Source organism: Bufo gargarizans, chromosome 6 (assembly GCF_014858855.1).
Source record: "Bufo gargarizans isolate SCDJY-AF-19 chromosome 6, ASM1485885v1, whole genome shotgun sequence".
NCBI lineage: Eukaryota > Metazoa > Chordata > Amphibia > Anura > Bufonidae > Bufo > Bufo gargarizans.
Window position 1 is genome coordinate 33,344,716 of NC_058085.1, and position 25,950 is coordinate 33,370,665.

General features: G+C 46.5%; 1 protein-coding gene across 1 annotated transcript; it reads left to right on the forward strand.

The window, feature by feature from the left end:
• Window positions 1–1,468: 1,468 nt before the first annotated feature.
• On the forward strand, window positions 1,469–25,950 carry LOC122941679 (gastrula zinc finger protein XlCGF8.2DB-like). The gene is made up of 2 exons (XM_044299101.1): window positions 1,469–1,524; window positions 23,121–25,950. Exons 1-2 carry the CDS (start codon window positions 1,491–1,493, stop codon window positions 24,215–24,217), a joined length of 1,131 nt encoding a protein of 376 aa, XP_044155036.1. The 5' UTR covers window positions 1,469–1,490; the 3' UTR covers window positions 24,218–25,950.

Sequence of the window (25,950 nt, forward strand, 5' to 3'; positions counted from 1 at the left end):
TGTGACTTCATAGGAGAGGGCACACGGGTTAAGAGGCACGGTTTTGCACCATAGTTTTGGCATTAAATTCTATTGCAAAGAGAGCCAATAAATAGGTGGTGTGAGGCTCAATACTAAAGAAAACATGAAAACATGACCGGCAGGGGGGCCCTGAGGACTGGAGTTCAGGAAACACTGGTCTAAAGGGTTCTCCAGATTTATCACCCAGCCTGAGCCACATTGGGGCACATTTACGTGTCTGCGCCTGTTTTCATGAGTAAAAAGCCTGCTTCTGACTCTCTTGTTTTTTCAGTCTCATTTACCAACTGATTTTGCACCTGTTCGGGAGGCATTTGTGCCTGTTTTATTCACTGTTTGTCTGTTTTAACATGAAATGGAGAGAAATTAACTGAATTTCTCCTCCATTTCATGCATCATGCCCACCTGGCCTGCTGAAATCCTTCCCATGCAGATGCACCAGAATACTGGGAGGAAGTGGCTTTAACTTCCTCCCAGTGCTAGGCAACCGCATGGGACTTGAAACACCACCGCACAGCCCCCAAGCTGACCGTCTGGGAGCAGCGCCGCTGCCGCCCGGAAGAGAAGATTGGACACGCCGCCACCCGGAAGAGAAGATGGGACATGCAGCCGCCGCCCCCGCTGATCTGAGACACGGGGCCCACTGCACCGCCATGAGGTATCAGCAACATTTGCACGAGTACAAGTACTCGTGCAAATGTACGGTATCGGCCTTGATAACGGTACTGTTATCTGGACATCCCTAACTATCTTCTCTGATATCTCCTCTTATTACCTCCAGTAATTGTATTTTACATGGGATTTTGTAGGATATTTACATCATCTCACAGAATTTTCATTCAGGTTCCTACAATAAAGGATCTGCACAGTGGATATCTTCTATATAAGATCCTTCTCCTGATTGACGCATCAAGGATGGATAGGGACAGGGACAAGATGGCGAGAGTGTATAATAAATCTCACCCTAGAGATCCTCTTCCGGCTTACTGGAGAGGTGAGAGATTCTGATGATGTCACAATACCTCATCTTATCTATGTTACTAACAGATGGACATGACTGGAGAGGTGAGGGACTCTGGAGATGTGTGGAGTAATATTTATTACTGTGTCTCTCCATAACCAGGACTACGCAGTAGTGAAGACCTCTAGTGGGCGCTGTCAGGCCCCTGTGTCTGAAGGATGGGGAAGAACCCTGAGCCCAATCATGGGGCCTCCACCTCACCCCCTGATACATGAGGAAATCAATAGAGAGAAGATCCTGGAACTCACCAACAAGATGATTGAGCTGCTGACTGGAGAGGTGACACTGCTGGGAATGCTGGGACATTATACAGGAACGCTATGAAGAGATCTGGGTGAAGACTGTATCATTGTGTTGTCAGGTTCCTATAAGGTGTGAGGATGTCACCATCTATTTCTCCATGGAGGAGTGGGAGTATTTAGAAGGGCACAAAGATCTGTACAAGGACGTCATGATGGAGGATCACCAGCTGCTTACATCACCAGGTAATAGACTGTATTACTGTGAATTCTAAGACCTAGGGATAAATAGGCTTAACAAGGCTTTTTTGCATAAAATGTTTACTAAACTATGATAAAACATGTATACAAAAGATAACATACAGAGTAAAGTACCTGTCACCAAAGCTGCGGACAAATGACCCAGCTCTCCATCAACCAGATTCCAACATGGCACCACATCCATACCCATATGATACAAAGTGAAGTGGTAGTAGCAAGACACATCTTACCCTGATGATGTCTTTAATGGATCTAACCTATTTGTTACATGTTAGATTTTTTTTATACCTTCCCGGCCTCTCCTAAAGGTCTTCAGTGTGCAGTACACATGTACAGCTACATCACACCTCAGGAAGCGGGCAGATACCTGGCACCACTTACCAGCTCTATTACAAGAAATTAAAGGGGAAAGAACCACTGAAATACCTTGCTACGTACACAAATACACACAGCATCTCATTATTTGTATGTATAGATTGTCAATACTAAATTTGTATAGAATCTTCAATTAGATATGTAATATAATCTGTTCAGCAGCTATACATTCACCCGTTGAGCCAAAATGCTATTTCATGTGTGGAAATTCTCACATAATAATAATCTACAGCATAAACTGACATGAGGTGTGGATATAAAATCTACAACTTGTCAATTTATGGTCAGTCCACGATGAATTAGATTCTTTATAATGCATTGGGTCAAATCCATGTTCTGTGTGCAGTGGAGAATCTGCAGCGTACCATGTAGAATTTGGTGTGGAAATGTTGAGGATTTACTGTGGATTTCACCCCCTACATTTCAAGGTGAAATCCACAGCAGATTTCCTCTACATAATTTGACATTCTGCGGATTTAAAATCTCGATGTCAGGTCATATTCCAGAGCTTTCCACCGAGTGCCTATTTCTTCATCGTCTGTTGTTAGCGAAAGTATACGAGCAGTTTTGAGACTGAAGAACCAGCGGCTCTTAGACTGATATCAAGTTCCTGTGTGCTAACAGAATACAGAACGTCGAGACATATACACCAATAAGAGGAGGAGGATGGAAGGTCAGAGCTATGAGTGTCAGGATTGGTAGCCACCAGGTTCTAGAAGAAAGAAACCTAGATAATAGATCATCATTAACACATAACAATCTTAACGGCAAGCATCAAAAACACGTTTTCCCCGGAGCCTCCCCAATGGCACTGACAGGAGGGTTTACCTGCCCCCAGGACAGGAAACAACACTGGAGCTACATATTAAAAAGGCCTCCTTTTTTTTTTTACTTAAGCCAGTGTTATTTCCTGTCCACGGACAGCGCGAATGCGCCTGCCAGTATGGTGAAGATTTCACATGACCTTGCTGTTTCCCCTGCATGGGAAGGTTGCTGCAGAGACCGGGGGCTCCAGGGGTGTGGTGGCTCCCTTCTCCGATCTTAGGCATAAACCCTTCATTGGAAGGCAGCACCGGGCTTCTTTTCCATTCTCCCGGGTTTTCGATCTAACGCGACGAGCGTCCATGCAGGCGGGGCCTTCTCCAGGGCAGGAGGAGGTCCGAGAGTAGAGTTAACATCAGGGAGTAGAGGCGTAGCATGCGTCGTGACGTCACATGAGCTCGTGGCCGTCGCCGTGTCCAGGGCACGCTGGGGGCTCGAATTTTAAATATTCGAAGTACTATCAGGAGGATAGTGTGTTTCCCTGCTCCAGCATGTCAGCTTCTCAAGAGGATGCGGCCCGCAAGCCTGTGGATCCTGGTTCCAGCGCCCTCAGCCCGGTAAACCTCCTCTCCTGTATACCTGCATAGACAAAATTTGGGATGTGGAGCTCTCCTCTCTTTTACAAGTACACTGATGGGTGTCTGGTGGTGGAGTTTAATAGAGATATAAATTACTAGCCCCTTTTTTAAAAACCTCCACTACCAGGACACAGGGCGGGGACTCAGGATGCAAGAAGTGTGCTATATGTAGGAAGTCCTTTGTCTCAAAATCCCAAAAAATCACTATGTGCAAAATGCACAGAGAAGATAGTATGAGTATCTGAAGAATCTCCCTTCTTTCTGAGCTCCATGAGGGATATAATTAGAGAGGAAGTAAATGTGGCGGTGAAATCAAGGCTACCTCCCTTATCTCCACAAGCTTCCACTTCTCAGAGATCCCAGAGTTCCACAATCTGGATGTAAGACGACGCCTACTATGTTATCTAGAGATAACAAAGCAGTTCAGACAGTTGGACCACCTCTTTATCCAGTTCCAGGGTCCGAATAAGGGTTTAGCGTTCAGGAAGCCTACAATCGCTCAGTGGATAAGAGACGCTATATCTCTTTGTTTTACCAACAGGAATCTTGTTTCCCCAGCAGGACTCCAGGCCCACTCGACTCGGGAAATGTCTGCCTCTTGGGCAGAAAACGCAGCTATATCAATTAAATTATATGGTCCCTGGTTACCAAGATGTGAGGTTACGCCCTCCTGCAGGAGCATGTAAGGTCAGCTTGGTACAGTTTACACAGACACCTCCTAAGAGGCAACAAGCTGAGAGAGCCTTTTCACTGCCACAGTGAAACAGCGCTTTCTCAGCCCGGGTAATCTGCCACCAGCTTCTCGTTTGATATAAGCCCGGTACGCTAACAGTATTATATAGGGTGAAAAACCAACCCACTGTAGCTTATACCTAGGCCAAAACACGGACGTGGGGATTCGTGATCGAGATACAGGACAAGATTAAATTATATATTTAATCGCCTTAAGGGCACACTAGATAACACACTATACACAAAGAATATATACAGTGGTCTGAGGTTACCAATACAGGTAATATGGTACAAAAAGGATTATACAGAGTTCAAGTCAGTTACCGGCTAGATGAATGTTCCTTTGGGTTATAGTTAGTCATTTGCTGTATTCACATGGAGGGCAGTGATGTCAGCTGGTTGCAGGTCCCTCTAAACACATGGCATGATGTGACCCTACTTCAGAGAAAAGACATGCCCGCTTGCTGGCACAAACCTTTTAAACTGTAGCCGGCCCCTCCTCTGGGAAGGGTTCACTGCCCCTCTTCTGGGTTGGCATTAAATGACCCACATAACCTTTTAGCTTTCATAGTCCGAGGGAGGCTGTGCCGCTTGCTCCTTGAGAGTGTTCAGGCTGGCATCAGTCACTACCGCCACCTGAAACCCCTGGCCAGAATAGACGAGACTGCCACGTACTCTGTCAGGTCCCCAGGACCTGTCTCCTGGCCTCCATCTGACTCGGCAGCCACTTGGTCAGAAAGGGGAAAGTCATCAGACCCCTGAGGGGCCCCTAGAGCCCCAATACTCCCACTGCGCGTGACAGCAGCTATGGCCGCTGCCACCGCTGGTAGTGCCTTCTTCCCCTTGGCTTCCGACCAAGTTGCCAGTCCAGACGGACTAACCTGGCCCTCTGACATCCCAGTTGTGGAGGAATCCTGCACTGAGGCTTTACCTGGGAGCCCTACTTCTCCTTGTACAACCTCATTTGCACCCTCCTCCCCCGCAGCTGTCTGCCCCCTGCTTGTCCCCTCAGTAGCCACATCTGAGGACAACAGGTCCCAGCATGCTTGCTGGCCACACCCCTGGGGCTTTAGCACAGATGGCGTGAATGAACCCCGCACCAGTCCAAATAGACCTTAGCAAGGGGCAGCGCCGGTTCTACTTCTCCGATCCCGGAGACAGTAAGGGATCTCCTGGGCAGTAAATCATGGGGTGCCAACAGTTCAGGCCGTACCAGAGTCATCTCAGCGCCAGTGTCCTTAAGTCCCATGGCCACGGCCTGGCCCACGGTGACCGGTTGAAAATTGTCAAGGAACCTTCCCCCACCCACACACAACCCAGTGGACGGTTTCCGGGTTGATGACTGGGTCGGGTCCCTCGGGCACTGGGGACACATGGCTTTGAAGTGTCCTGGCTGCTTACACAGGTGGCAAAGTCGGGCTTCCCCCACTGACATGGAAAGTGTAGCAGGGGCCAGTGCCCACCTGGTGCAGCATGCGTCTTACCCCCTCTCCAGCCGACAAGTTTCCATGCCTCTGAAGGCCTGTTGTTGGTGTGTTCATCGGCCAGGGCTGCTGTTGCGGCGGCCCCCTTTGGCTTCCGGTCGCAGAGGTACTGCTGTAGGTTCCTCCGGGCAATTCCACAAGAACTGCTCTGTGTCGATGAGATCCTTCAGCTGCTGGATGGTGGTGAGCTCCAATCTTGTGGTCCAGTGGTCGACCGCTCTCAGCAAGGCCCAAATATGGAGCTGGAGCACTTGTAGCTGATGCTCATGCTCGGCCTGCTTGCGTTGTTCTGCAGCTTGCTCACGATGCTCTGCAGCTGCCAAAAGGATCTTGTAGGAAGCCTGGTCTGGCAGCCGAGCCTGCCTGGCTGGGGGGATGGGCAGGTGGAGTGAGGCGGACCTTACCTCCGGCAACTGGCTCCTTGAGGAGCTTTGGCTGTGCTCCTCCTCGGCTTGAATAAAGTCGCCTTCCACCTCCTTTTGGTCCCCTATCTGGACTGCGTCCTCCCTGCCACCGCTGATAGCCTCGGCCATCTCTTTAGCCTTACTTCTTGTGTAACTGGCCATCATTGCCACGAATGGTCACTGACACAGAATGCAACCTGTTGCGCACACATACACCTTATTGTATTTGCCCTCAGACTGTCTAGTGTTGAGCTGATCTTAAGACTCCAGCCGCAAAAGCTACTGCTGGTAGTCTTTAGTGTCTGGGAGTATGGGTCTCACACTCACACACATTAGTATCTCGATCCCACTTTGCTGCCACCAATATGTGATGGATACCACCCCTCGTGCCCACTTGACGTCAACTACGTCGAGCTCACAAGACGCCGTATGGTCCCTGGTTACCAAGACGTGACGTTATGCCCTCCTGGAGGAGCATGTAAGGTCAGCTTGGTACAGTTTACACATACATCTCCTGTCCACGCGGGCACAGAGAGGCAACAAGCTGAGAGAGCCTTTTCACTGCCACAGTGAAACAGCGCTTTCTCAGCCTGGGTAATCTGCCACCAGCTTCTTGTTTGATATAAGCCCGGTCCGCTAACGGGATTATATAGAGTGAGAAACCAACCCGCGGTAGCTTATAACTAGGCCGAAACACGGACGTGGGGATTCGTGATTGAGATACAAGACAGCACAAGATTAAATTTTATATATTTAATTGCCTTAAGGGTACACTAGATAACACACTATACACAAAGAATAAATACAGTGGTCTGAGATTACAAATACAGGTAATATGGTACAAACAGGATTACACAGAGTTCAAGTCAGTTACCGGGTAGATAAATGTTCCTTTGGGTTATGGTTAGTCCTTTACTTTATTCACATGGAGGGCAGTGATATAAGCTGGTTGCAGGTCCCTCTAAACACATGGCACAATGTGACCCTCCTTCAGCAGAAGCACAAGCCTTTTAAACTGTAGCCGGCCCCTCCTCTGGGAAGGGTCCACTCCTCCTCTTCTGGACTGGCATTAAATGACCGACAGAACCCTTTAGGGTTCATAGCTTTAGACCAGAACTTCACAGGGGGATGGTTCTGGGACCAACAGATCCGCCTGGGTTCCGGCTACAAGTACAAACATGGTACCGTTATTTGGTTTCTGTGGGGAGATATGCAAATCTCCCTTTCCTGGCATCCCACCACCAAACTAAGACCATGAGCATGTTCATCATGGCCACCGGGACACAAATATGTATCCGGTTTGCGCCTGTGATGTCCGGGAGATTCATAATTCCTTATAAATTGCCGGTTCCAGGATGTCTGCTAGATTTAATTTAACTGGGGAATGGCTTAGACCCTCTGCGGGGACGCTTTCCTGCAGGATCTATGCTGTCTGAATAGGGGGTGAATTTGTAAACAAGGGTGGCCTGCAAAAAGTTCCCTGCCATATGGCTGGGGCTTTGAAGCAGGGCCCTCCTGTGGAGTTCACTACCTCTGCTATCTTTCAGCAAATGGTTGGTGTGGGGACATGGCTGACATGAAATAATAATCCATATTCCTCACAATCAGGACTTGTCCTTTGGGCGTAGAACTCTTTCTGCAGTAGCCCCTCCCTAAAATATGTTCTTCTCTGTTAATCCTCCTGTCAGTGCCGTTGGGGAGGCTAATATAAAATCCAATTACCGGTAAGAGTAATTAACCCTTTCTCATCCGTATCATTTTGGGACACAGGCTTGAACTTGGGTATAGCTGTTGCTGCTAGGAGGCGGACACTAAGAACAAATGTGTGAGCTCCTCCCCTTCAGCTATACCCTTTCTAAAGGGACTAAGCTAAATCAGTTTTACCTTAGTGTCTGTAGGAGGCAGACCTCCATGCGTTGCAGGTCTGCAGATTTTTTTTGTTTTCTCTTTTCTTCCTTTTTTTCTAGCAGAAGTTTCAGGCAGTCCTAAAAGCTGCCTGCACTCCCACCCAGGAGACAGGAGACCAGGGGGTCCCCCAAGCCCGCTGCTCCTTCTCCAGAAGCAGAGGAGGACCAGAGGTTGCTAAAAGACACTATCTCGCCAGTGTTCGGATCATCACGGTCGTACACTGCAAGTCTCCTCTGTTCCGGTTTAGCGTCCCTCCCCAAGGGGCCGCACGCCGAAGGTGGTGATCTGGCTGGAGCCAGGGGGGCAGAAAAAAGATAGAAATTGGCCCCAAGTGCTCTCCTCCTTCAAGCACCCTCACCCTTCTCAGGTTACCTGGTCCCCATAAAGAGAGAGGGGTGCAGCAGGGTTTGGTACGGGACGTCCGTTTTCCTTCATTGTTCGGCGGGTCCGGGGCGCCGACGGAGCCGCTGCTAATTGACGCCCCGGCTTCTTTGCGGCCTTCTCCCATTTGGTCACCCCGCATTTTCCTATTCCCTGGCTGGCGTCTCGGTGCAGCCAGGGCTGCAGGTGGGCGGATGCGGGGGCTAGTGGGCCAGAGTCTTTTTGGGGGCAGGGCAGAATTAATGTTTACAAGAGATGTCCCGAACTATTCGCCGGCAAACAGTTCCCGGCGAACATTGCTTGTTCGCGTTCGCCGCGGTGGGCGAACATATGCAATGTTCGGTCCGCCCCCTATTTGTCATGACTGAGCAAACTTTGACCCTTTACATCACAGGCAGCAGACATATTCCAGCCAATCAGCAGCAAACCCTCTCTCCCAGACCCTCCCACCTCCTGGACAGCATCCATTTTAGATTCATTCGGAAGCTGCAGTCTTAGTGAGAAGAGGGACAGTGTAGCTGCTGCTGATTTAATACGGAAATCGATAGCTAGGCCAGTGTATTCAGTGTCCACTCCAGTCCTGAAAGACTCATCTGATCTCTGCTGTAAGGACAGCATCCTGACAGCACCCCAAAAAGCCCTTTTTAGGGCTAGTACATCAGTCTGCTTTAAAAAAATAAAAATTATCCTCTGTAATCTAATTGCAGTTGCCTGCCAGCGTGTGTGTCAGGCTCACAGCGTATACTGTGCCCACTTTCCCAGTGCCACCACTCATATCTGGTGTCACACACAGTAGCTTGCATTTAAAAAACAAAACAATTTTGACTGTAATATAATAGCAGTTACTTTTCTGCAAGCGTGTGTGTTAGGCCTACACTGTCTGCTCTGCCAACTTCTGCCAGTGCCACTAATATCTGGTGTCACACACAGTAGCTTGCATAAATAAAAACAATTTTGACTGTAATATAATAGCAGTTACTTCCCCAAATGCTCTCCTAACACATGAGTACAAGCAGCACACAAACTCAAAGCCACTATCCTCCTCCTGGTCCAGCATCTTCAGCCACATCAACCACTGCTGTCTTCATTGCCCCCTCTCAACCACCCGCCACTCTGCCTCTCGCCTTGAGCAGTTCCTGCTCATCTGCCCACAGTCAGGTGTCTGTCAAGGACATGTTTGAGCGTAAGAAGCCAATGTCACAGAGTCACCCCCTTGCCCGGCGTCTGACAGCTGGCTTGTCGGAACTCTTAGCCCGCCAGCTTTTACCATACAAGCTGGTGGAGTCTGAGGCCTTCCAAAAATGTGTAGCTATTGGGACACCGCAGTGGAAGGTACCCGGCCGAAATTTCTTTTCACAAAAGGCAATCCCCAACCTGTACTCTATTGTGCAAAAGGAAGTCATGGCATGTCTGGCACACAGTGTTGGGGCAAGGGTCCATCTGAAAACTGATACCTGGTCTGCAAAGCACGATCAGGGCAGGTATATTGCCTACACTGCGCATTGGGTAAACCTGCTGACGGCTGCCAAGCATGGAATGCGTGGCTCTGCAGAGGAGTTGGTGACACCGCCACGACTTTCAGGCAGGCCTGCTGCAACCTCCTCTACTCCTCCTACTCCATCCTCTTCGCTAACCTCCTGGGCTGAGTCCTCTTCTGCTGCTGCGTCTTGCTCCACATCAACTGCACACCCCCAGCTCCCCAGGGGCTATTCCACATCCCGGATACAACAGTGTCACGCAGTCTTGAGGTTGACTTGCCTGAAAGCAGAGTCACACCGGACCAGCACTCCTGTCCGCCCTGAACGCACAGGTGGATCAGTGGCTGACTCCGCACCAACTGGAGATCGGCAAAGTGGTGTGTGACAACGGAAGCAATTTGTTGGCGGCATTGAATTTGGGCAAGTTGACACATGTGCTGTGCATGGCACATGTGTGTAATCTGATCGTACAACGCTTTGTGCATAAGTACCCAGGCTTACAGGACGTCCTCAAGCAGGCCAGGAAGGTGTGTGGCCATTTCAGGCGTTCCTACACGGCCATTGCGCGCTTTTCAGATATTCAGCGGCGAAACAACATGCCAGTGAGGCGCTTGATTTGAGACAGCCCGACACGTTGGAATTCAACACTCCTAATGTTCGACCGCCTGCTCCAACAAGAAAAAGCCGTCAACGAGTATTTGTATGACCGGGGTGCTAGGACAGCCTCTGCGGAGCTGGGAATTTGTTTGCCAAGTTACTTTGCGCTAATGCGGAATGCCTGTAGGCTCATGCGTCCTTTTGAGGAGGTGACAAACCTAGTGAGTCTCACCGAAGGCACCATCAGCGACATCATCCCATTTGTTTTCTTTCTGGATCGTGCCCTGAGAAGAGTGCTGGATCAGGCCTTAAATGAGCATGAAGAGGAAGAGTTGTGGTCACCATCACCACCAGAAACAGCCTTATCAGCATTGCTTGCTGGACCTGCGGCAACGCTGGAAGAGAAATCTGAGGACGAAGAGTCAGAGGAGGAATGTGGCTTTGAGGAGGAGGAAGACCAACCACAACAGGCATCCCAGGGTGCTCGTTGTCACCTATCTGGTACCCGTGGTGTTGTACGTGGCTGGGGGGAAGAACAGACCTTCAGTGAGATCAGTGAGGACGAGGAACGGAACATGAGTAGCTCGGCATCCAACCTTGTGCAAATGGGGTCTTTTATGCTGTTGTGCCTGTTGAGGGATCCTCGTATAAAAAGGCTGAAGGAGAACGACCTGTACTGGGTGGCCACGCTACTAGACCCCCGGTATAAGCAGAAAGTGCCTGAAATGTTACCGAATTTCTGGAAGTCGGAAAGGATACAGCAGTTCCAAAATAAATTAAAAAGTATACTTTAGACAGCATATAAGGGTGATGCCACAGCAAAATGCGAATCTAACAGGGGAAGAGGTGAAAGTAATCCTCCTCCTACCACAATCACGCCGGCAAGGACAGGACGCTTTACAGGCGTATTGTTAAAGGAGGACATGCAGAGCTTTTTAAGTCCTACGCATCGCCACAGCCCTTCGGGTCCACCCTCAGAGAACGACTCGCCCGACAGGTAGCAGACTACCTCGCCTTAACTGCAGATATCGACACTCTGAGGAGCGATAAACCCCTTCACTACTGGGTGTGCAGGCTTGACCTGTGGCCTGAGCTATCCCAATTTGCGATAGAACTTCTGGCCTGCCCCGCTTCAAGTGTCCTGTGAAAGGACCTTCAGTGCAGCAGGAGGTATTGTCACTGAGAAGAGAAGTCGCCTAGGTCAAAAAAGTCTAGATTACCTCACCTTTTATTAAGATGAATGAGGCATGGATCCCGAATGGACTGACAGTGGGTGATACATTCGACTACCTGATCGATACAACATCATACCTGATGTTTTAAAGCACGTTATTCCAAACAATTTAGGAATGTTAGGTGATTTATGCCCTTTATGGATTAAAACCCGACTCTGCGTCAACTATGTAATTTTCCATGGGAGTTTTGCCATGGATCCCCCTCCAGCATGCCACAGTCCAGGTGTTAGTCCCCTTGAAACAACTTTTCCATCACTATTGTGGCCAGAAAGAGTCCCTGTGGGTTTTAAAATTCGCCTGCCTCATGAAGTCAATGGCGGTTCACCCGGTTTGCCCATTCGCGAACATTTGCAAAAATTTGCGTTCGCCGTTCGTGAGCGGAAAATTATATGTTCGCAACATCACTAGCTGGCAGCTGGGAGGAATCTGACATTTGTTGCCGTCCCCGCCCACTTTCAGTTTTTAAAGGCACCTGCAGTAGGACGCTGACATGCTCCTCTGGACATGCTGCGTGGAGGGACACAGGCTGGGTAAGCGCTGTTTTTACCTTCCTACAGGGTTTAACTTACCCCCTTCATCCTCCCTTCTGTCACGGCAGGATTGTCATGTCCGAGCCCAGACCCCAGGCCCCGAAACAGGCGGTCACTACTGTGCGCCATTATGCTTGTGCGTCGTTTAGCGCAAAATTTCCATCCACTTAGTCAGATCCCCTCTGCTCTGCATGTGCGGCTCTGCCGTCCAGTGGCTCGGCCCCAGACCCAATTGCTCCTACTGCCCAGCCTGTGGTAGAACCGGAATGGGCACGTTCCCTGTCAAGGATGGTACAGGATGTCTCCAGTACCAACAAATCTATTGTGGAAATATTAGAGCCTTTGTCGGTAAGGCAGTCCTCTGATCGGTCCGATTCTGGGGATCAAGGGGTTCATGCCCGTCACGGCCGTCCCTCCAAACGGGCCAGAACATCCTCCCCCAAAATGGTGTCTGTGTATCCCGTTTCCTCGGCCTCTCCTCCTCCTACTGGGGAGTCTTAGGCCTCGTTCACACTTCAGTGTTTAGTCGGTGATTTCCATCAGTGATTTGTGAGCCAAAACCAGGTGAAACTCTAAACACAGAACAGGAGCAGATCTTTCCCTTCTACCTCATGTCTGTGGAGGCTCCACTTCTGGTTTTGGCTCACAAATCACTGATGGAAATCACTGACCAAACACTGAAGTGTGAACGAGGCCTTACTCCAACGTGTCCTCCATGGAAGAGGCATGTTCTGAGGAGAGGGAATCAGATGAGGATGTTGTCTCTCCTAAGGGTCAGTCGTCCAAACTATCCTCTATGGTGGACAATCTTATTACAGCGGTCATTGAGACGTTGCAGGTTGAGGACCCTGCACCTTCTTCGGCTAGCTCGGATTTTTTTCTTTAGAAGGTCCTGTCGCTCGCACAAGTGTTTCCCCAACCACCAGGATTTTGATTCCTCACTTTCCAAGGAATGGAATTTTCCTGATAGACGTTTTGCTTTGCCAAAATGCTTGAAAGTTTTTTATCCATTTCTGGAGGATTTGACTAAGAAATGGTCATCCTCACCTATTGTGGACATGGCTGTTTCCCGCTTGGCTAAGCATACTACCTTGCCAATAGCGGATAGGGCTTCTTTTTCTGATATCAGGGATAAGAAACTGGAAGCTTTGCAAAGTCTTCCTTTGAAGCAGTGGGCACAGCACTGCAGTCGGTGTTTGCCTCTACTTGGGTGAGCCAGGCTATGGGAGAATGGGCAGATAATTTGCGTCAGGGTCTTTCCTCGGGAGTTCCATTTGGGGAACTGGCCGATGTGGCCCTGCAGCTCTCTCATGCCAGTGCTTATATTTGTGAGGCCTCTGTGGATGCAGACAGGCTTATGGCTCGTTCGTCAGCCCTGTGGGTGGCTATTCGCCGTACACAATGGCTTTCCTGCTGGGCAGCAGATAATACTTCAAAGTGGACCCTGATGACCCTCCCCTTTACCGGCAGCAGACTGTTTGGCAAGCACCTGGATGAGATCATTTTGGACGCTATGGGTGGTAAGAACACTCATTTACCAGAGAACAGGGGGCGGTTTAATATGTCAAAAAGCGGAAGCCCTTTTTTGCCCCTTTCGCAACTTTTCCAGTCCTAAGAGGTCGGCCGACCGACTGCTTCCAGCGCCTTCCGATCGGGTGGGCGGCCGGCCGGCTTCATTTATCTCTGCATGTTTGACTGGCTCACATCTCGAATGCGTGCATGAGAAAGGTGATTGCAAAGGGCTACAAACTGGAATTCAAGTCTCCCCTCCGTCCCGATTTTTTTTCGGTCGTCGCCTCCGGCTTCTCCCTCAGCCGCAGATTTTTTCAGGCGATTCGCACACTTTTGCAGCAGTGAGTGATTGATCCAGTTCCTGCGCAAGACGTTTTCGGGGGTTTTACTCCAATCTCTTTGTGATTCCCAAAAAAGAGGGGACAGTCCATCCCGTTCTGGACCTCAATGCACTCAACTGCTTCCTTCGCATCCACAGTTTCTGGATGGAGTCCCTGAGATTTGTCATTGCGTTGTGGGGGATTAGCTCTTTTCCAGGGGTTGCAAACACACACTTCTTCACAGACGCCAGGATTTAGGGGCCAAACTGTGCTTTATTGTGGCACATGGCATAAAGCAAAAACACACAAAGCCAAAATAAAATACCTTGCTCGTCAGGGCCCTAGCTAAACACATAGGTTTCCCTGACTCACCTAAATCGTAACACAGTTCACACCCGTGATGAGATGCTTTCCCAGCCCAACCTCCAGCAGCCTCCAGGCTGCTCCCACACCAGGGTCTTATGTGGGATAGTGGTCTCTCAGCCCTCCCGGCTCAGGCCACACAGAGCCACTCTAGCCTTCTGTGTGCAAGTCCCCACCCCCTCTCACTCTTAGGATTCCTTTATCCCCAGGTGATTACTGCACCTGGTCTTTCTTCAGACCTGGTGATTCTGGGGAAGACACAGCAAATCCTGACATATATCTCCCCTAACAACCCTGAGGCCTGTCACTGCCTCACAGCGTCAATGGAACCAAGGGAGTACCTATCCTTGGTAGACATCAAGGACGCTTATCTTCACATGCCCATCTGCGTCAGTCATCAGAGCTATTCGCTCTCCATCTTCAGTTTCTCGCCTTGTTGTAGCCATGTCCTATTCCCATTTGTCACTGCATGCGGGCTCTGGGCCACATGGTCTTTGGCTTTGAAGCAGTTCCCTATGCTCTGTTCCATACAAAAACTCTTCAGCGAGCCATTTTGTCCAGCTGGGACCGTTCCCCAGCCTCTCTCTTTATCGGCTCATGCGTCTCTCTGCTCCGATCCGCTGGGCCCTCAGTTGGTGGCTGGCCTCTACGATGTTGACGTCGGGCTGCTCTTTCCTTCCTCTCCAGTGGACGGTGTTAACAACGGACACAAGCCTCAGGGGTTGTGGGGGAGTATTGTAAAATCTCTCTATTCAAGGAGTATGGTCACGAGAGGAACGCTCCCTTCCAATTAACGTCCTGCAGTTGAGGTCGATTTGTGTCTCTCTGCGGCATTGGACCGACCATCTCAGGGGACATCCGGTTCAGTCCAACAACTCCACGGCGGTGGCGTACCTCAATTACCAGGGCAGCACCCGAAGCCCGGAAGCCATGGGGGAGACGGCTCTGATTCTCAGCTGGGCGGAGAGCCATGTTCCGGCGCTGTCAGCAGTTCACATCCCCGACGTAAACAATTGGATCGCTGGCTTCCTCACCCGGGAGCGTCTCGATCCTGGCGAGGTGGGCTTTTCACCCGAATGTCTTTTAAGCCATCTGCGAGCGGTGGGGTCGGCCATGGAGTGCAACATGCTGGTGATTCCGTGTAGTCGATTCACATTTCCTTTCGTGTTTCCCGCCTCTGCCTCTTATTCCGCAAATCCTCAGGAAGATCAGGTCCGAAGGACTGCCTGTCACTCTCGTGGCCCCCGATTGGCCACGCCGAGTGTGGCATGCATCTCTGGTCACCCTTTTCATCGTCAAACCCTGCCGTCTACCTCTTCGTGAGAAGAGTTGAGTAATAGAATGAAGAACCGCACTCCATTCAGATGTCTCTGGTGCCAATCAAGGGCTGAGAACAGTCAGTATATACAGGGAGTGCAGAATTATTAGGCAAATTAGTATTTTGACCACATCATCCTCTTTATGCATGTTGTCTTACTCCAAGCTGTATAGGCTCGAAAGCCTACTACCAATTAAGCATATTAGGTGATGTGCATCTCTGTAATGAGAAGGGGTGTGGTCTAATTACATCAACACCCTATATCAGGTGTGCATAATTATTAGGCAACTTCCTTTCCTTTGGCAAAATGGGTCAAAAGAAGGACTTGACAGGCTCAGAAAAGTCAAAAATAGTGAGATATCTTGCAGAGGGATGCAGCACTCTTAAAATTGCAAAGCTTCTGAAGCGTGATCATCGAACAATCAAGCGTTTCATTCAAAATAGTCAACAGGGTCGCAAGAAGCGTGTGGAAAAACCAAGGCGCAAAATAACTGCCCATGAACTGAGAAAAGTCAAGCGTGCAGCTGCCAAGATGCTACTTGCCACCTGTTTGGCCATATTTCAGAGCTGCAACATCACTGGAGTGCCCAAAAGCACAAGGTGTGCAATACTCAGAGACATGGCCAAGGTAAGAAAGGCTGAAAGACGACCACCACTGAACAAGACACACAAGCTGAAACGTCAAGACTGGGCCAAGAAATATCTCAAGACTGATTTTTCTAAGGTTTTATGGACTGATGAAATGAGAGTGAGTCTTGATGGGCCAGATGGATGGGCCCGTGGCTGGATTGGTAAAGGGCAGAGAGCTCCAGTCCGACTAAGACGCCAGCAAGGTGGAGGTGGAGTACTGGTTTGGGCTGGTATCATCAAAGATGAGCTTGTGGGGCCTTTTCGGGTTGAGGATGGAGTCAAGCTCAACTCCCAGTCCTACTGCCAGTTTCTGGAAGACACCTTCTTCAAGCAGTGGTACAGGAAGAAGTCTGCATCCTTCAAGAAAAACATGATTTTCATGCAGGACAATGCTCCATCACACGCGTCCAAGTACTCCACAGCGTGGCTGGCAAGAAAGGGTATAAAAGAAGAAAATCTAATGACCTCCTTGTTCACCTGATCTGAACCCCATTGAGAACCTGTGGTCCATCATCAAATGTGAGAGTTACAAGGAGGGAAAACAGTACACCTCTCTGAACAGTGTCTGGGAGGCTGTGGTTGCTGCTGCACGCAATGTTGATGGTGAACAGATCAAAACACTGACAGAATCCATGGATGGCAGGCTTTTGAGTGTCCTTGCAAAGAAAGGTGGCTATATTGGTCACTGATTTGTTTTTGTTTTGTTTTTGAATGTCAGAAATGTATATTTGTGAATGTTGAGATGTTATATTGGTTTCACTGGTAAAAATAAATAATTGAAATGGGTATATATTTGTTTTTTGTTAAGTTGCCTAATAATTATGCACAGTAATAGTCACCTGCACACACAGATATCCCCCTAAAATAGCTAAAGCTAAAAACAAACTAAAAACTACTTCCAAAAATATTCAGCTTTGATATTAATGAGTTTTTTGGGTTCATTGAGAACATGGTTGTTGTTCAATAATAAAATTAATCCTCAAAAATACAACTTGCCTGATAATTCTGCACTCCCTGTATATAACGAAAATTGAGGCACTCAGATTTAGGTTATTGCAATCAAACTTTTTTTATTTTTCAAGTTTTTTGCAGTAGTTTCATCCAAAAAGCCCAATTAGATCCTTTGTACAAACAGTATATTAAGACCAGACGTTTCGGTCATTTCAGACCTTCATCAGTGGTCACATTTTTTATCTGAAACAATATATAGTACAAAACATGAGTTGGTATGAAAACAACTGAAAATTCTTTTTTTTTGTATAAAAAAGGCAATTTTTTTCTTATGTACATGTATATAATAATCCAATTTGTTGCTGGGTACATAGCTGAATTGACACATAATGGAACATTCCACAGACATCTTAGGATGGAGAAAAATTAGATCATGCAGGATATATGGTGAGGGAAAAAGATACACTGAGATATTACTGCACAGGGTATGGTCAGATAGACGCTGTCAAGGAGACCCGTATAGAATAACGTAGTACCTCTTGCTGTGCACCTCCTGTCGCAGGGGCCGATCTTCCACCTGAATTTAGGGTCGCTACATTTAATGGCATGGCTGTTGAAGCCGCCGTACTAAAGGCTCGGGGGTTCTCGGATGCCTTGGTCCAGACCATGATTCGTGCCAGAAAGTCGTCATTTTCCCGAATCTACCACCGGTAGTTGGTGTGAGCGGCATCAGCTGTCTCCTGCTCGGTTCTCTTTGCTGCGACTCTTGCCTTTCCTGCAGTCGGGCATGGACTTGAGGCTGGCTCTCAGCTCCCTCAAAGGGCAAGTGTCGGCTCTCTCCATTCTTTTTTAGTGTAATTTAGCTTCGCTTTCGGCGGTTGGGACTTTTTTGCAGGGGGTGGCTCATGCTGTGCCCCCTTTCCGTCCTCCGTTGGATCCTTGGGATCTTAATCTAGTGCTCAACGCTCTCCATTCTTTATCGTTTGAGCCTCTGCAGTAGGTGTCTCTTTGCTTCCTGTCTTACAAGGTGCCATTTTTGGTGGCAATTACTTCTATCCGTAGGGTTTCGGAACTCGCGTCTCTGTCATGTCGGTTGGCTTTCCTGATCCTCCATCAGGATAAGGTAGTCCTTTGTCCTGTTCAGTCCTTCTTTCCGAAGGTGGTGTCGACATTCCATTTAAATGAGGAGATTATTCTCCCTTAATTTTGTCCAGACCCGTCTCATCTCCGGGAGCACTCTGGATTTGGTTCGGCCCGTACGATATCCAATCTGTCCCAGACTGCATCTTCCGGGGGCGGATTCCCCGTTTGTCATTCCAGAAGGGCCGAGACGAGGGCTGGCAGCGTCGAAGACTTCCATAGATTCATTTGGCCATTGTGGAAGCGTACCGCCTTAACTCCTTAAGGACACAGCCTTATTTCACCTTAAAGGGGGTTATCCCACTTCGCCTTTTCATACTTACCTGCTGCCAGCGCACCGTTCACTTCCTGGATTCTGGCTGGGGGCGGGCTTCATCTTTATTGAGGTCTTCTCCCGGCCGGGCCGCGCGCTGTGATTTCGTAGTAAAGAGATCAGAGAGGCACGGAGCATTATCAATCATGTTAATGCTCTGTGCTTCTGCAGTCTGCATCGGGTCTTGGCTGTCATTCACGGAGCGGATGTCACACACGGCATCCGCTCGTGTGAAACAGCCCTAAGTGGTGATAACTTTAAAACGCTTTGACTTATCCAGGCCATTCTGCGATTGTTTTTTTCGTCACATATTGTACTTCATGATACTGGTAAAATGAAGTAAAAAAAAAAACAATTTTTAGTTATAAAGAAATACCAAATTTATCAAAAATTTCAAAAATTTTCTCTACTTCTATAATTCATAGTAATACCTCCCAAAAAAGTTATAACTTTACATTCCCCATATGTACTTCATGTTTGGATCATTTTGGGAATGATATATTATATTTTTGGGATGTTACAAGGCTTAGAAGTTTAGAAGCAAATCTTGAATTTTTTCAGAAATTTTCAAAAACCCAATTTTTAGTGACCAGTTCAGGTCTGAAGTCACTTTGTGAGGCTTACATAATAGAAACCACCCAAAAATGACCCCATTCGAGAAACTACACCACACAAGGTATTCTAAACTGATTTTTACAAACGTAGTTAACCCTTTAGGTATTGCACAAGAGTTATTGGCAAATGGAGATGAAATTTGCGAATTTCTATTTTTGGGCAAATTTTCCATTTTAAGAATTTTTTTCCAGTAACAAATCAAGGGTCAACAGCCAAACAAAATGCTATATTTACTGCCCCGATTCTGTAGTTTGCAGAAACACCCCATATGTTACCGTAAACTACTATACGGGCACACAGTAGGGCGTAGAGGGAAAGGTGCGCCGTATGTTTTTTGGAAGGCCGATTTTGCTGGACTGGTTTATTTACACCATGTCCCATTTGAAGCCCCCCTGATGCACCCCTAGAGTAGAAACTCCATAAAAATGACCCCATTTTGGAAACTACTGGATAAGGTGGCAGTTTTGTTGGTACTATTTTTAGGGTACATATGATTTTTGGTTTATCTATATTACATGTTTGTGAGGCAAGGTTACCAGAAATAGAAATTCTGAAATTTCATCTCCATTTGCCAAAAACTCTTGTGGAACACCTAAAGGGTTAACAACGTTTGTAAAATCAGTTTTGGATACCTTGAGGGTGTAGTTTCTTAGATGGGGTCGCTTTTATTAAGTTTTTACTCTAGGGGTGCATCGGGGGGCTTCAAATGGGACATGGTGCCAAACAAAAAAGGCCATCAAAATCTGCCTTCCAGAAACCATACAGCGTTCCTTTCCTTCTGCGCCCTGCCGTTTGGTCATACAGCAGTTTACGACCACATATGGGGTGTTTCTGTAAACTGCAGTATGAGGGTAATAAATATTAAGTTTTGTTTGGTTGTTAACCATTGCTTTGTTAGTGGAAATAAACGGATTAACATGGAAAATTTGCCAAAAAATTGCTTTTCTGGCACCTTTTTTTTATTTTTTACCGTGTTCATCTGAGGGGTTGGGGGGGGGGGTATTTTTATTGAGCAGATTCTTTCGGATGCGGCGAAACCTAATGCGTCTACTTTTTATTTATTTATGTTTTACACTATATTATCTTTTTATAAAGAAAAAATAATACATTTTAGTATCTCCATAGTCTATGAGTAATTTATTTTGTTTGTTTTTAGCCGATTAGCTTATGTAGGGGCTCATTTTTTGCAGGATGAGAGGGCGGTTTTATTGGCACTATTTTGGGGGGCATATGACTTTTTGATCGCTGGCTATTACAATTTTTGTGATGTAAGGTGACAAAAAAAACTTTTTTTTGCACCGTTTTTTATTTTATTTTTATTTTTTACCGTGTTCATCTGAGGGGTTAGGGGGGGTATTTTTATAGAGCAGATTATTACAGACACGGCGATACCTAATAAGTCTACTTTTTTGTATTTATTTTAGTTTTACTAAATAATATTTTTTATTTTTCGTTTTAGTGTCTCAAGTCTGAGAACCAGTTTTTTTATCTCAATAGTCAGTGGCTAAATTGGGATATAAATTTAGTACTCCCTGAAGCAACCGTCAATGCAGAGGCCCGGATGATCGGGGCACGTTTCGCACAGAGTATGCGGTGTCCTTCCGTATCCCCCTCCTGCGACACACTTTGCTATTTTTTTTGGGTCTGTCCCTTCTTTCCAGTATGGGGGACCACACCTGGAAAGTGTTGGCCAGGGACGATGCGGGCGCCTTCAGTTCCCGAGGTACTCCGGCCTGCTTTTTCCCGGTCCGAAAAGATCAAGGCCTTGAGGACTGCCTCATAGAACTGAAGGAATGTCCCTGTGTCCCTATTGTCCTTATATCTGACCAGAAACAGGTTTTCACTGGTAAGGGCACGGGTCTCACTCCTGGGGATAGGTACCTGGAGGGGGTGGGCAGGGAGGCCGCGTTGATTTTTCCGCACGGTCCCACAAGCGGACGTGGATCTAGCGGCGAGGGACTGGAACAAGGGGATACTAGTATAAAAGTTATCCACGTACAGGTGATAACCTTTATCTAGCAGTGGGTGCATAAGGTCCCACACAAGTTTCCCGCTAACACCCAGAGTGGGGGGACATTCTGGGGGTTGAATACGGGAATCTCGCCCCTCGTACACACGAAACCCTGAGGTACTCTCACAAAGTTTGTACAGCTTCACGCCATACCTCGCTCGCTTTGAGGGAACATACTGGCGGAAAATGAGTCTCCCCTTGAACGCAATGAGAGACTCATCAACTGCGACCTCCCTTCCAGGTACATAGGCCTGTACAAATTTGGCCCCAAAGTGATCGATGACCGGCCTGATTTTTGAACGTCCCACCGCCCGCCCACCTACCAATCAGAGGCGATCCTGAGAGGTGATGTCACCATCACCTCTCAAGATTGCAGGATGGTGATTGGTGGTGTATTATCACACCACCGATCACCATCCTGTTCCGGGTTATTTGGGTCTCTGAGGATTGACCTGCTGTTTGCTGCGATCGCCTGCACGGGGTCACAGGACCCCCCCGGCGCATTGGCCCCAGGTGCCTGCTCAATGATGTGAGCAGACCCCGGGTTCCGATCACCGCCCACCGCGCGGCGGTTATCGGAAATACACAGGGCATACAGGTACGCCCTGTGTCCTTAAGTACCAGGACAACAGGGGGTACCTGTACGCCCTATGTCCTAAATAGGTTAAGGACCGGGCTCCAACTTTCCAGGTGACTGCTCATTGTGCTTGGGCAGTGATGGCCTCGGGGGCGGTGCATCACGGTGCTTCAGCCCTTCAGGTCTTTGCACACCTTTTCTAGGTTTTATAGGGTGCACAACTTTGCGTCTGCTGACGTGGCTCTGGGGCGTAGAGTTTTGCAAACGGCGGTTCTCTGATTGGCAGGAGGGTTTCTGGTTAGGCCCACCCCTGGGACTGCTCTGTAACACCCCAAGGTCAAGCCTGTGTCCCCCAATGAATGGAAGATAAACAAATTTTACGGTAAGTACAAAAATCTAGTTATCATCTTCCAAATAAGAGATCATTGGGGAAGATTTATCAAGGGCGTCTAAAAGAAAAACTGTCGTTCTTCATGAGCAGAATAGGAAATGAAATCTGCGTTGTAATTCATTGCCATGGGTAACAAAAATAGTTTTTGTGTTAGACAGTTTCTTCGGTCAATGTGACCCAAAGGTGGATATTTAAGACTGTGTGAGCTGTGTGGGTCTTGATCCTCTGCACAATTTGGATTAAAGTTGAACTGTCCAGTTTGCTCACCTATCTTTTATTTGGGGCTCTAGGGTAACCTTTTATCCAGAATTTTTATAACTATAACGTGTTTATCACCTCAAAAAGGCTAAATACACTATTCCAGTCCGATTTTTTTGTTTATTAGTATTCATATTCCTGCCATAATTCTGAACACCACTTATCTAGCTTTTAAAAGTAGCTAGACAAAAATTATCTCCATCAGGGCCAGCTCTGATTTTTAGTGGTATCACTTCCCCCACTACATTAGAGATTAGTGCCACTATATACTGCAGTGCTCATATAATATTGTGATATTTTCCATCCATGTGCTATCCCAGTATTAATTTCTTTGGGTCTGCAAAAAAAATAAAGACATCCGTGTACTCTCTGTATCCGTATGTCCGTTCTGCTAACTATAGAACATGTCCTATTCTTCTCAGCAAAAACAATTGATGGAAGAGAGAAAATTGCGGAATAAACACAGAAGATATCTGTGTGGTTTGTGGACCAAAATACCGATATGATGGAATGCATAATCTTTAGACAGTGATCTGATTTGTCTCCATTGTCACAATCAGTTGAATATTGGATTTTGCTACATGCCACGTAATAAATATGCATTTTATATAGAAAAGTTATAAATACTATGTTGTCAAATTAATTTTATTCTTTTCAGATGACTGTACCAGAATCTCAGATGGGCATGTGACATCTTCAGATTTTAAAACAGAGGATTATGCTATTACACAAAATACAAGTGAAGAACATGCCAAAATACCAAATGTACCCTCAGGTCTTCTCAGCAAAGATTCATCATGTGATTCTTTTAAATATGTCCAATCTTTTGATTTATCACAGAATGCAAAGGAACAGAAAAGCCACAAAATGTGTGTTGAACATCAAACAGAGCAGAAACCGTTTTCATGTATGAAATGTGGAAAATGTTTTAAACATAAATCTGCTGTTCTTATACATCAGAGAATTCACACAGGGAAGAAGCCATATTCATGTCCAGAATGTGGGAAATGTTTTACAGATAAATCGCATCTTCTTAGACATGAGAGTAGTCACACAGGGGAGAAGCCATATTCATGTTCAGAGTGTGGGAAATATTTTAGCCAGAAATCAGATCTTGTTAGACATCAAATAACACACACAGGGAAAAAGCCATTTTCATGTTCAGAATGTGGAAAATGCTTTACAGAAAAATCTAATCTTATTGTACATCAGAGAATTCACACAGGGGAGAAGCTATTTTCCTGCCCAGAATGTGAGAAATGCTTTACTCGTAAATCATGTCTTGAAAAGCATTTAAAAATTCACACAGGAGAGAAGCCATATTCATGCTCAGAATGTGGAAAATGTTTTACAAAAAAATCAAATCTTAATATACATCAGAGAATTCACACAGGGGAGAATCTATTTTCCTGCTCAGAATGTGAGAAATGCTTTACTCATAAATCATATCTTAAAAGGCATTTAAAAATTCACACAGGAGAGAAGCCATATTTATGTTCGGAATGTGGGAAATATTTTAGAGATAAGTCGTATCTTGTTATACATAAAAGAAGTCACACAGGAGAGAAACCGTATTCATGTACAGAGTGTGGAAAATATTTTATCCAGAAATCTGATCTTGTTAGACATCAAGTAACTCACACGGGAGAGAAGCCTTTTTTGTGTTCAGAATGTGGGAAATGTTTTACTCAGAAGTCAACTCTTGTTTGTCATCGAAGAACTCATACTAGAGAGAAGAGACTTTCTTGTTCATAATGTGGAAAATGTTTCACAGATAAATCATATCTTGTTATACATCAGAGAATTCACAAAGGGGAGAAGCCATTTTCTTGTCCAGAATATGGAAAGTGTTTTACAGCTAAATCAAATCTTGTTGCACATCAGAGAATTCACACAGGGAAGAAGCCAGATTCATGCTTGGAATGTGGGAAATGTTTTACTGATAAATCAAATCTTGTTAAACATCAGAGGAGTCATAAAGGGAAGAAACCTTTTTGAGATAATGTATGTGGAAAGTGCTTTGACCAAAAGCCAGCTCTTATTGCACATCAAAGATAAAAAGTCCAGAAGGAAGGAAATGTTTCAGCGACAAATCACATTTTTAAAACTCAGGAAAGTCATAATTTTTTTTTTAGCTTTTTCTATTGATGAATAGTACACAAAAAAAAAATGAAACCTAAAGTAAAGGTAAATGTCATTTAAAACAAAGGGAAGGCAATTTACAGCACTACATGATGATTAAGGCTACGTTGACATCACCGGTAACCTGATCTGTCAGACTGCTGCGGCAGAAACAGAGTTCACCAGATCTGGCATTGCCCGATGCTGTTGTTCACCGCCAGACCCCACAGACTATAATGGCATCTGGTGAGGATCTGCTTTAGCTTTAGCCATGAGTGCCAGGTTTCAGGTGGACAAAAACCATTTCATGCAACATTTTTTGCTGGCTGGATCCCATTATAATCTACTGGGTCTGGAGGTGAGCATCAGTATCTAGAAATGCCGGGTCCTGAGAACTTCAGCAAGCTGTTCTCTGCTGGATGAGGTTACTGATGATGTTAACAATGTCTGCAATTATAACTAAACCTCTGTTATCAATAAAACTAATAGACTCCAGATAATGCAGCTGTAGATCCACCATGTACATAGAATGTTTCACATTAAGATCTCAAGACTTGTTACTCGTTAATAAACATTTTACTTTTAAACATATCCTTGTGGTTTCTCTACCCTTTAGATTTGAACTTAATATTATAGAACCAATGGATTTAAGTGAGAGCTGATAGAACTTGACTGAGGAGAATTACACTGTGGATCCTAGACTTTGTGGAATTTTACTAGGACATTTTCTGTTATAGAAACAGATGCATTCATTTGGGCATATTAATATTAACCATATTATGCCATTGAGTCTCCTGTCCATCTCATCATTAGACTTGTCTTGTCTGACAGTCCCGAACCCAGGATCTCTGCACATGAGCATCCCAATCAAGGGCAGAGATATCAGTGGTGGTGGTGATAACTGGGTAGAGATTTGGAAGTATTTCCCTCTGGTAAGCTTGAATTCTAGTAAGCACCACCTGAGATCTTGAATCAAGACCGTCCATAAGCTTATCAGAGGGCGAAGGTTATAATGATTGAGGTGTAAAACCCACAGCATGTCCTGATGAAACTCTCTGGTATACACCTTGACCCAAAGGACAGCATCTATAGCTGCCATTAGAGGTCTTCATAATCTTGTGTACAGAAGTGATGGGATAGACTATCTGTTGGTGGACTTTGTTTTTGACAGAGAAGATATCTCATGAGGTATTAATAAAGTCATGGAAACTGTGTCGATTATGAACCCTAGAAAGAGCTTGTTTATAGTTGGATACATTTTTTCCAATTTACTACAAATCTGAGAGACTGTAGTAGCTGTATCACAATTAGTGTTGGGGCACGAATATTAATTGCCAATATCAGCACTTTGAGAATTCAGCACTATT

Bases quoted from the DNA above. Each gene is read 5' to 3' on its own strand.
- LOC122941679 (XM_044299101.1), top strand. From the start codon at position 1,491: ATGATGGAGGATCACCAGCTGCTTACATCACCAG. The intron at 1,525-23,120 runs GTAATAGACTGT...TATTCTTTTCAG, and splicing joins CCAGCTGCTTACATCACCAG to ATGACTGTACCAGAATCTCA.